Raw genomic sequence first — 12,271 nt, 5'->3', positions numbered from 1 at the left:
GCCTGCCTTCTCAATGGATTGGGGAAGGGTTGGAGGAAGAGAGAGAATTTGGAACTCAAAATAAGATTGAATGCCAAAAATAAATAAATTGATAAATGCTCTTAAAAATAAATAGATTTTAAAAAACAACAAAGTGATCTTATTTGGAGATGAGGTGAGTCATTTTTGGACTATAATGACACTTCCAAAAGGCAGCATAACCCTAGTGTGTAGAGAACAGGCTTAGAATTGGTAACACCTCTATTCAAATTCCATTTCTAGCATATTGGCTTGTGATCCTGGGCAAGTTGCTTAACTTTTCAGTCCTCTGAGGCAACTGTTTAAGACTATCATTTGCAGATTTGCATTAGTCGAAGGCATTTCCTTCCTTAGGAATCCCTTGCACCAGAAGTTCTCAGTTTTTTGGTCTTAAAAATTATTGAAGATCCTTTAAGAATTTTAACAGTTATTGAAGACCAAGAGCTTTGTTTCATATAGGTTTTTATCAATATTTACTATATTGGGTATTAAAATGAATAAAAATATAAAATACTCATTTCAAAAGAACAGTAATATGCCTGTTAAAAGTTAACACAAGGGATATTTTTATGAAAAAGAATTTTTCTAAAACAAAAATTTATGAGAAAGATGACATTGCTTTATATATTTTTACAAATCTAAGGTTTAATTTAATAGAAGACAGCATATCTACTTTAGCATTCATTCTGTTGCAATATGTTAATTTGATTGAAGTTTTCATATAAAGATCTAGACACAGATATTAGCTGGAAAAGGGAGGGTTATTTTTATTAAAACATTAGGCAAATAATATCTTAGTATTATTATAAAATTGTTTTGACCTTGGATACCCAATGAAAGGGTCTCAGGGTCCCTTAGAATTTCACAGACCACACTTTGAGAACTATTTGCCCATATGGAAGAAGGCATAGATCAGTCTGGATGGAAATCTTTCTGTTTCAGACCAGTATGACTCAAACAGTTGCCTTTTCCATTCCTACCAAAATAGTCATATTAGTAAAATAACATATTAGCTAAGTAACACCTCTCATCTTCTGCTAGCTTGGATCAATGTCCTGGTCTGTATTATCGTTTTTCCTTTTTAGATTTTAGAAGATGGGATCATTTAAATGATGGTTTTGAAATTCTAATCCTGCCTGCTAACAGGCATACTTTTTGACTCGTGGACCTGGCAATTGATTTTACCTTTATTCCTATGAGTACTTATATTGAAATATGAATATTCCACTTTTCTCATTCACTTTTCCCTCATTATAAAAGGACTCCAAAAGAGGATTTGGTATTGCTGTGTCTGGGGGAAGAGATAACCCGCATTTTGAAAATGGTGAAACATCAATTGTCATCTCAGATGTACTTCCAGGTGGGCCTGCAGATGGACTACTTCAGTAAGTGTGTTTGTTTCTTCTCCTGCAGATTTGTCTACAGATAAGAAGGTTCTGACTTGATTAATTTTGACATTGGGTATAATTATTTTAAATTAGATTTCATTTTAGAGTTTAAAATGGGCTCAGAACATTGGCAAACGCACAAGCCTTACTAGCAATGAAATAAATAACAAATGAAAATAACAGGTTTTCATGAAGTACCTTTTAAACTAGAAAAGATAAATGTAAAAAGTTCAGACTTAGTGGGGCTATGGTATAACAGGCACAGAAACATTGCTCTTAGTATTGCAAATCTTTTTAGATCGTACTTCGGAGAGTGTCTACTTTCCATCTGTAAAATGATGAGGTTGTATTCAACTGCCTCAAAAATTCCTTCCTATGTCCTATGAAAATGTAACAAGAACTACAAAACCATTCATATACTCTTTAACCCACTGATTTCACTTTTGGTATTTACTGCCAAGAAATTAAATTTTTTAAGGGGGTAGGGTAATTTGTGTAAAAGCTGTTCCTATCAGTACTATTTATAATGGGGGGCAGGGAGAGGAAACAACCCAAATACCTGACAATTGGGAAGTGAATAAGCAAACTATATTATGATAATCAGATGAAATACCATATAAATGTTAAAAATTAAATGTATGTGTACTGTGTCATATGGGTGAAACTTCAGGCGAAAATATAATATGTATGCAGTGATTACAACTATCTAAAATAGATCCAAAGGTAATTTGGAATGATCAAAAATTTAGAGCAAAGGTTTTTAACCTTTTTTGTGTTATGGACCCCTTCTCAGAAATTTTTAAGTGTACAAAATGAAATACCTAGTATTATAAAGGAAACTCATTATATCAAAATAGTTATCTATCTATCTATCTATCTATGTTAAGAAATCTTGGTTGAAAATTCTCTATATGAAGTAACCTGGCATTGTGGATTGAGAGGTAGTCTCAGAGTCAGGAAGACCAGGGTTCAAGTCTTACCTTTGACCCTGAGCCAGTCACTTTGTACTCAAGAACTTTTTAGCACTCAACACAGTGAATTGCAAAGAAGGCAGGTCAAATTTCCTCATTCATGGAGTCAGTTAAACCAGTGAAGTCACAGGTCCAGTCCCTATCTATTTATTTTCCTGTGTGCTTATGGAAGGGAATTCAGACTGGATTCCAAGTGGATTCCAAAACATTGTTGTCTGAATTCCCATTCCCAGTTTGGGCACATCTTAAATCAAAAGACCATGTCACGACAGAGAAATACTTGGATGGGAAATAAGAAGCAAACAGAAGTCTTTGGTTTTCTGAGATGTGATGGAGAGGAACAAACAATAAAACCTCCCTTTTATTTTCATTTTCTCCCTCCTCAATAACCTCCTCTCAAATTTCTTTTTCTCTCTGTTTTAAAATATGCATGAATTTCACGTAGAGAACCTTTATTGAAGTGACTAAGCTAAATTTCCTCTTGAGAATAAACAGTAAGAACCGTTTACTCTGACTGCTCTGAAGCATTAGTTTACTAAATGCTGCTATCCTTATTGAAAAACAGTACAGTGGTAAATGGTTCCTGATGTTTTCTCTAGTTACAGGTTCTGCCTTTAGAGAATTCAGTTATGTAGACTTTTTTAAAAGCTGTGGTCTTTTGCAGTGGTCTTTGGACAACTCTATGGTTTGGGGGGCTTTTTTTTGTGGGTGGGAGACTGGACAGGAAAGTAACTTAAGTCATTTAAATAGGTTCTACTAAAAGCTAGTGAGATGTCATTTTAGCAATCTTGCATTCATGATAATTTAAGGTTCTCATATTTGACTGCTGGGGTAATCCAGGACAAGTAGCCTTAACCTTTTTTGCGTCATGGATGCCTTTGGCAGTCTGGTGAGGTCTATGGATCCTTTCTCTACATAATGTTTTTAAAATGCATAAAATAAAATACACAGAATTACAAAAGAAACATTACAATGGAATACTGTTAGCAAAATATACATTTTATTTTTATTTATTTTTCAAAGGCTAATATTTTTCAGGTTAAGAACTTCTGGAGCTAGGCTTTCTTAATCTACCAAAAAAAAGTTTTTGTTTTCTCTTGTTTTCCAGAAAACAGACATATAAGGGTCAAAGCTTTTCTTAACAACCTAGTCCTTTATAGGGTGTCAATTTAATGCTACCTGGTCTGGACCTGGAGGGAGGAGGATGACCAGAACATCTGCCCTTAACTTTTGACCATTTCATCTTCTGGCACCCAGCCTAAAACCCAAGTCATTAGCACCATCTCCCGGGTAGTTCTGGCTACCAATCTTCCTCTGGTTTTCTCCCACCCAGACTCCAGCAGGATGCAAGCTTTCTTTACCCTCTTCCTTTTCCAGGTCACCTGATCCTAGTGCACCAACTTCTATGTACTTTAAAGAGGAATTAATTACAAAGCATTACAAGGAAAACATTTTTTCTAAAGTAGAGAAGGGCTTTTAATAACAGACAAAAGAATGTGTTTTGGAAATTGTAGATATTCTTAGAATATTTCCCTAAACCTAAGTATCTTAAATTGTTTTCCTTGATTTTTTCTTCCTTCTTAGTCTTGGACTTGGCTTAGTTACAATGTCTTTGTCATGGCTTTAGCTGGCCAGGCTACTATGTCTTACCCCTCTGGATCCTTTTGAAGGTGATGGGTTAGGAATCTTATGCAGGTACTGTGAGAAAGGTACATAGTGTTTTCCCATAGTACTGCTTCAGCTCATTCATTCCCAGAGTGCCTCACATTGCTCATGGCTTGTGAAAGTCCCTGGACCTACTCCCTTCCCTTAAGGAAGAGACTCTTCCCAAAGTTGACTGCCTTGTTATACCTTACCTCACCCTGTGCCTAAGGCTTTCTATGATCTAACCTTTGAAAGCTAATGTTTCTTGTACTTTTTCCCACCTCTATTCTGGTGGGTCTGCCTGAAATGCATTTCATCAATTAGACCTTTTTGATTGCCTGGCTCTAGATGGTCAAATCACGGCTGCCTCTTATTACCTTGGTCTTGGAGCCTTAATGCTAAGGCCCATGCCAAACCACTGACTCTGTGGCATGAATTTATTACCCCAGGCTTTGTAGCTTTTTTAGCCTTTGTGGTCTCTCTCTAGTCCCCTACTCAGTGACTAAATTGATATGTATCCTGGAGCTAAACAATATTAAGAACCTTTTCTTGTTCTCTAGGTATCTAACCACTTTCACTATTTTAAGGGGAAGATTCACTAGGCTCTTCCCCCTAGGATGACTCCTAAAGACTGTATACCAATGAAAACTACATTGACATAAAACAGTATCACCATATCTTGATAACTGGAGAAAGTATATCCATGATAGGTTTTAATAAATTATTTAAAATGGATATGACCCTTCAAACTCAGTGAAGTTGTAATTTATTTGCTTGTAAAATATAACATTGATGAGTATCAGTCATTAGATGTTTAAAATTGCTTTATGCTTAGGATTGATCTAGAATTATTTTAAATGAGACATTTATCACAATTCATTTTATATTTTTGTTTATAGAGAAAACGACAGAGTGGTTATGGTTAATGGCACCCCCATGGAGGATGTACCCCATTCGTTTGCTGTTCAGCAGTTGAGAAAAAGTGGGAAGATAGCTGCTATTGTAAGCCATGGATTCACATTCGGTTTTGTTTCAATAGCTTTTTGTTTCTATGCCCAGAAGAAAATTACCACTTTTAACTGTCTGAAGGAATTACATAATCCAGAATCCAATTGCTTTTGTATTTTTAATGCTGTTTTTTTGTATGTATGTATATGTGCTTTGAGTTTTTGAGTGGGTAGAGTGGTTTTTAATTAAAGGAAAGGATGGGAGAGACTTCTGGGAGGTTTTTTGTGTTCCCCCACCCCCCCCCAATCTCCCTTAAGCTTCTAATTTGTCAAAGCACATCATTCTAGGTTCAATAACAACCTGGCTTTTTAAAAAATGAAATAGCTTGTGAAAAGGTTAAAGTATACTGCAAGAGTAAAAATAAAATAGGGTAGAAGATTTTAAGGCATTTAAAAAGGGTTCTACATATTTAAGGGATTTATTTTATGATAAATAATTTTCGAAGGAAAAAATCAGCCTACTTAAATAACAAAGCATGATGGCATAGGTCCTGTACCAATAGTGAACTGGATATGTGTGCTAGTAAGCAAAGGGACAGGCTTTTGTTTTATTTCTCTAAAATTGTACAAAAGTTTTTTTTTCTTTCTTTACGTCCACACATGACTAAGAGTTCTTAATTCCCCCCAACCCCTCCCCCATTTATACTCCGATGGAGAACCCTTGTTATCTATAGGACTATAGTTAAGTAAAACAAACGAGCACAATGATCATATCTGACAACATAAGCCTCATTTTGTACCTATAGTCCGTCACTGCTGAAGACAAGGCTTTGTGTTGCATGTGTTTTTTGGGTTGTTGCAAGTGCCCAGCTTTCTCATGATAAGCAAATTCACATATAAAAAGAAGCAAAATTAAGTATTACCAATCTCTTTGATATATGATGCTAAAGTAAAGAAATGCATCAAAGTTAACATGGAATATCAATGAGAAAAAAGAATTTTGAATAATTAAATTAATATGGATAATTAGTCTACATTTTTAATTCTATATTTATTAAAAATAAGTGTGTAAGTTATAGTCTTATTTATTAGAAAAAAATGAATATTTCACAATAGTCTGTGAGTTTTCAAATTTAGCTTTGAGTGGGAGCAGATTCTAATAGGAATGGTATTTTTATGGTTATACTGCATTTTCATTGCAAGTGCTTGTTTCAACAGGTTGTCAAGAGACCCCGCAAAGTGCAGCTCGCTCCTTTAAGAGGCAGCCCTTCCATGGATCTAGATGAACGGGCTTTCAGTGTAATGGATGACCAAGCAGAGTTTGATGGCAGAAGTGCCCGCAGTGGATACAGTGAAAGGAGCTGGCACAGTGGCAATGGAGGACGTAGCCGCAGTTGGGATAATAGCCCTGAAAGAAGACTTCCCCATGACCAAACTCGTGGCCGAGAGAGGAGCTACAGCCGTGAACGGAGTCGGGGCCGGAGTCTGGAGAGAGGGTTAGATCAGGACTACGGGAGAGACAGGAGCCGAGGCCGAAGCATTGACCGGAATGATAGTTATGACCGTGGCTATCGAAGAGATTACAGTCCACCCGCGGAGTATAGCCAGAGGTATCCAACTAATGTTAGATATGAGATGAGGAAGAGTCACAGTCGAGATCAACTGCATTCCAGAAGTCCCACTCCTGAGATGCGGCGTCGGCCAGATCACTTGGAGCAGCATGACATAGAAAGACCCATTGATGTCCTTTTGACAAAAAGCAAACCCAATGAAGGTAGTGATGATTTATTACATACATATTCCTTCTGAAATATTATGATATTACAATGTTGTCTTTTGAGGCAAAAGTCCAAAGACACATTCCTTTTAAAAGGAGATCTCTCCAAAAAGAGGTTAGAGGATAGGGCATAAAGAGAGAAAGAATAGAGTCAATTCACAGGTTATAGATTCATAGGGTTTAGAACTGGAAAGGACTTGTTATCTAGTCCAACCATCATATTTTACAGGTGAGGATACTACATCCCAGAATGATGAGGCGAGTTGTCCAAAGTCACACAGGCAGTAAACAGGGGAGCCAGGATTTGAACTTAGCTTTTCTGAATCCAAATGCAGCGTGTGTCCTTCTGATTATGCAACCAAAGAGTCATGGTAGCACAGGTTTGTCTTTATAATCACTTGTTTTCTTCTCACTCTTCTATTTCTCTTCCATGTCTCTGACTGTCCAAATTAAGAAAGAAATAAGTGGTTTGTTGGGGGAGAGGTCTATATTATTTACTCCAGAGTAAGTTATTTTGCTTTAGAAGCTGCTATAAAAGCTACCAGTCTTTGTAAGTGGCTGGATTTATCTTCCTTGAAAAAAAAATTTTTTTAAAAACCTCCTCTACCACTCACACAAATGTCTTTCTAATGTTCTTTTGAAAGAAATCTCTTTGACAGCTTACAGAGAAAGGGCCAGAGGGGAAATTTTCACACACACCCCCCACCCACCCACACCCACACCAATACTCCTCCCTACCAGTGATTATGTCCCCATAGAAACTCCTCTCCAAACTTATAATTAAAAGAAAAATAGCATTCAATACACAGAGATTCTATTTACATGCCACCTTTGTTAAAAGGCATATCTAATTCATAGTTAGGTGTGTTTACTATAAAAGCCACTAGGGTTTATTTGTTTGTTTTTTGTAAATATGAGACAAAGACTGTTTATTCACATGGGCCAAAATAGCCAGTCACTTATCTAGGCATTTTCTTGATTGATTCTGAAGTGCCCAGAATTAGACTGATGTAGCTCCAGGTTAGCTTCTCCTTGGCTTCTGGCATTCTCTGCAACATAGCTTATAGGGATGTCTTGTTGGTCTCTCTAACTGTGCCCCATTTTAGTGGGACTTATTTTGGCATTGCAAGGAAGAAGGTTAAATTCTTTATCCTTATAACACCAAAAAAGATATAGCTTGATTTGTGTTTAAATCTAATTGGTGTTCAAAGGACACATCACATCAGTCAGTTCTGGGATATTTTTTGAGGGGGACAGAGTGTTTTGTTCTAAATAAAAGAGTGTTAAGAGTCTAGTTATATAACTGTATAGAAATGGTTGACTGAGGGATTGTGCAGGAATGTCATTTTCTGGGATTGAACTTAGAGTGTCAGGTTACTAAGAGTGAAAGCTAAGAACTCTCCTTTCAGCAGGCTCTTTTGTTAGCATTGTGCTTGAAAAATTCAGCGTAGGGGAATGTGAAGCCCTTAACTATTCACCATGGCAGGGCACAAAGTGAGCACCCTTCCTTGCCCTGATGAATGAAGGACTTAAAAAAGGTGTGAGAAAAGGAATAAAGGGATTCACTGTTATTAAGGGCAATGTTCAGTGCCGACTTTTCTCCAGTGGGTCATGCCAGCAGCTTAAATTTCACCGCACAGAACATCCCAGTTATACCCTACCACAGTGAACCTAGAGAAAAGTATCATTGACTTCTCTAAGATACCCATTATTTCTCCTGGTCTTGTTCTGTCCTCATTCCATGGATGATGTTTCTTTCTCCTTTCCCATATTTCAGCCTGGTACACTTGTAGATTGTGTCATTTCTTCTATCTTCAGAATGAGAGAAAAAACACTTAGCTATGTTGAGGCTTATTTTCTGAAAAAATATTACACTAAGAACCACCAAGAAATCAATCTCTACAAAGGGCTAGATTCTGCATTTGATACAGGAAAGTGTGTTATTATGCACTCAACTGACAGTTACCAAAATCAACCTAATTTACCCCCCAAAAAAACTGTTTCCAAGCCACTGAATCAGAGTTGGAAAGAACCACAAAGGCCATCCAGTCCTTTCTGCATTTGAACCACAATCTTCTCTACAATATCACCAGCAAGGGGGTCACATAGCCTCCATTTAAAGTATTCTAGTAAAAGGGAACTCACTACCTCTTGAGGTAATTCTACTTTGGGGCAATTTTTGCTCTTAGGAATTTTTTCTTTCTTCTAATAAATCTAGCCCTTTGCCACTTCTAAGCAACTCACCCCCTACTTCTTAGATATTTATCCCTATGGCCATGGACAAGTGCCACCTAGAAGCTCTCCAAGCTCTCTAAAGTTGTAGATGAGTTACCAGTCTGCATTAGTAGAGGGAGTTTATACATGAGGGGTTCCCCACACAGATAAAGTCGCCAATCTGAACCAGAAAAAAAGTAAAATGGTCCATTGTTCTAGCTTGTTGATATCTTTTAGGGTCCTGGTTCTCTTGTCCTTTTTCCCTCACTGCTTTCTCTTAAGTTGGTAAACAAATCTGTGTACTTACTCTGTGTTAACTTTAGCTGCTATAGCAGGGAGGAAAGGAAATAGAAAAAGATTACATTTAGCTCTGAATGAATTCAAGAGTCAGTAAAGGAGCCCCAACACTTAAATGATATTTCATTTCCATGAGAGCATGGAGGAATGTTAAAAAAAAATTACATACTTATTTTATCTCTGATTTAAAAAAAAAACCACACCAAATATGAATCCTAGCTCTGCTGCTTATTACTAATGTGACTTTGGGCAATTCACTTTATATCCTTGGCCTCCGTTTTTTCCTCCACTGTAAAATCATAATCTCCTAGGTTCCTTCCAGTTCAAAATTCTATAATCCTGCTCTCTTGATGCTTCATTGAATAACTATTGTATGCCTGTCTTAAATAAGAAGTAAAACATGGTCATAATTGTGATAATTGGGCCTGAATATGAAAGCTCCTTCTGACTAATGATGATGCTTGAACAGCAGGGTTTCTCCTCTTAGGAGTCCTCACTGGCATTTTTTTACGTTTTAGGTACCATTATAATCACATTTGATTCAACGATCAATGGGCTTGGCACTGTGGATACAACTCTCTCAAAGTGTGGAGGGACTTGTATTCTGCTGGGAAGAAAAAAACATACACAAATAGGTGGCATCTAGGTAGCATCATGCAGAGGTGTCAGACATGTGACCCACAGGTCACATGCATTCCTGAATGAGGCCTGGACCAAATTAAAATGTAATTGGGAAATACCTAACAAAATAAAATTTAAGAATGATAAAACTTAGATGATTTTAATAGGGGCTTTTTAACATCAATATGTGGTCCACAGAAGGATTCTGATATATAGATTTAGTGATCTAGTTTCTGTTCGAGTTGGACACCACTGGTATAAGGGTATCTTGGGGTGAAGAAGACCAGAGTTCAAATCCTATTCAGAGACTTACTAGCTAAGTGACCCTGGGAATCTGCTTCTGTCAGCCTTAGTTTCTTCTTGGGTAAAGTGAGGATAAAAATTGCGCTTACCTCAAAGGGTTAAGAGAATTAAATGAGATGATACCTATAAAGCATTTTGCAAACTTAAAACAACTATGTAAATGGAAACATTGTTATTAAATAAATACAAAGGAGTTTTTTGTTGCTTTATTTTTTGGTTCGGTAGAGTACTTACAACTAAGTGATCGGGAAAGACCTCATGTAAGGGCAGCTGGGTGGCGAAGTGGATAGAGTTCTGGGCCAGAAGTAAGGAAGACTCATGTTCATGAGTTCAAATGTGACCTCAGACACTTACTAGCAGGGTGACCCTGGGCAAGTCACTTAATCTTCTTTCTCTCAGTTTCCTCATCTGTAAAATTAACTGGAGAAGGAAACAGCAACATTTCTTTGCCAAGAAATCCCCCCAAAAGGGCTCATCAAGCATCAGACAAAACTGAAATGAATAAACAACAACAAAAGGAGATAACTTCAGCTGAGCCTTGACGGGAGATAGGGAATAGGTAAACTATTTCATAACTTGTTAGAGCCAGGACCTTAAAAGTTGTCTAGACCAGTTCTCCCATTATACAGTTGAAAAATTGAAGATAAGTCAGAGCTGGGATTTAACTCTGGGTCTCTTGACTCTAAGTTCAGTACTCTTTTCCCTACAAAATCAGGAAAATGATATATTGCTTTTTAAGATGGAAAAAAAAGATGAGATAGAAATAATAATTCTTTAATATCAATTCTTTTTCCCCCCGCCTCCCTCCCAGCATATTCCCAACACTTATAATAGTAAAAGGAGGGTTTTTTAAAAAAAATTAAGAATGTAAAACCTATAGGACCACAAGATATACAAACTATCACAAGCTTCTCTTCTCATCCCCACTTTTTTTTACTTTAAAGTTCAGAAAGCTTGCATTTTTCAGTAACTGCAAAATTTTCAGTTGTAGTAGAACAAAAATCAGATGTTACAAGTGCAGTATTTTATCTAGAATCTTTTTTTATTACAAGAATTCAAATTCGAGGTAATTTTTTTTAAACACTGAAATAACATGTTTTGGAACTTGGCAGTGGGGCCTTTTAACATTTAAAAAACATTCTTCACATTACTTGTATAAATAACATGTATCAGTAGTAATTCATCAAATCTTTCAGTATCAGTTCAAACCCACTAACAAAAAAAATTAAACCAAAATGCCCTATTTTTATTTCCTCCAAATAATTATATGGCTTCATAGGGGAACTTGCCATTCCCAACCCAATTTACTAAGATAACATTAGGGGATTGAGGGAGGAGGGTGCAATGTAGCTGGAGAGACCAGGAAAAGGCCTCATGTAGAACTGATGCTCAACCAGAATCTTGGGGAAAACCAGGGATTCCAAGAGTTAATTTAAGGGACAAAAAGTTAAACTGTTACAATGTAGCTTAGCTTTTCCTCCTTTCTTTGCTTCTACTGAAATTCAGCCTTACGATTTGGCTTTTCAAATGATACCATGAGCAACCTAACAGATTTCAAATATAAAAATTAAATTGTGTGGCATATGAATCGAGTGCTTAAAAGCAGTGCATGGCATATTAGTGTGCCTCTAAGAATTACTTTGACCTTTAATTTGAAGAGAATGGTTTATGTGCCAGATATTTTGGAAGAGTGAGTAATGGCTTTGAAAATGTATTTTTACCCAATTATCTGAACTAGTTAAGACTTTCTATAAAACATAATGGCATATATGTTTTTTTGCTTTCTAGAATATGGTCTCCGACTTGGGAGTCAGATTTTCATAAAAGAAATGACTAGAACTGGTCTGGCAACTAAAGATGGCAATCTTCATGAAGGGGACATAATTCTTAAGGTAGGTATGGGTAGAAGATTTATATGCTGTTAGGACCCCTATATTTTGGGTTCACATTTCTTTCCTCTATTAGAAGACAGTCATTCCTCTAATTTACTTTACTGTGTGACTATGCATATTTGTTTCAAGAAATTTGTTTTTCTTTTTTCCTGTGGGTTGGGGAGTGGGAGGAAGAGAACATATATTTCTGTTAAAATAG

At 36.6% G+C, this 12,271-nt stretch overlaps 1 protein-coding gene across 4 annotated transcripts in view; it reads left to right on the top strand.

The window, feature by feature from the left end:
- TJP2 (tight junction protein 2) overlaps positions 1–12,271 on the top strand; it is a 128,079-nt gene that overhangs the window by 79,691 nt on the left and 36,117 nt on the right. For all 4 annotated transcript variants that reach the window (XM_036737825.1, XM_036737824.1, XM_036737827.1 and 1 more), the window contains exons 3-6: positions 1,279–1,403; positions 4,921–5,023; positions 6,187–6,742; positions 11,969–12,072. In XM_036737825.1, the coding sequence (XP_036593720.1) occupies positions 1,279–1,403; positions 4,921–5,023; positions 6,187–6,742; positions 11,969–12,072 (888 nt within the window). The remainder of the gene's footprint in view (positions 1–1,278; positions 1,404–4,920; positions 5,024–6,186; positions 6,743–11,968; positions 12,073–12,271) is intronic.

Source organism: Trichosurus vulpecula, chromosome 9, assembly GCF_011100635.1.
Source record: "Trichosurus vulpecula isolate mTriVul1 chromosome 9, mTriVul1.pri, whole genome shotgun sequence".
Taxonomy (NCBI): domain Eukaryota; kingdom Metazoa; phylum Chordata; class Mammalia; order Diprotodontia; family Phalangeridae; genus Trichosurus; species Trichosurus vulpecula.
Note: the sequence above shows the minus strand (reverse complement) of the source record. Positions and strands in the feature narration are given on the sequence as shown.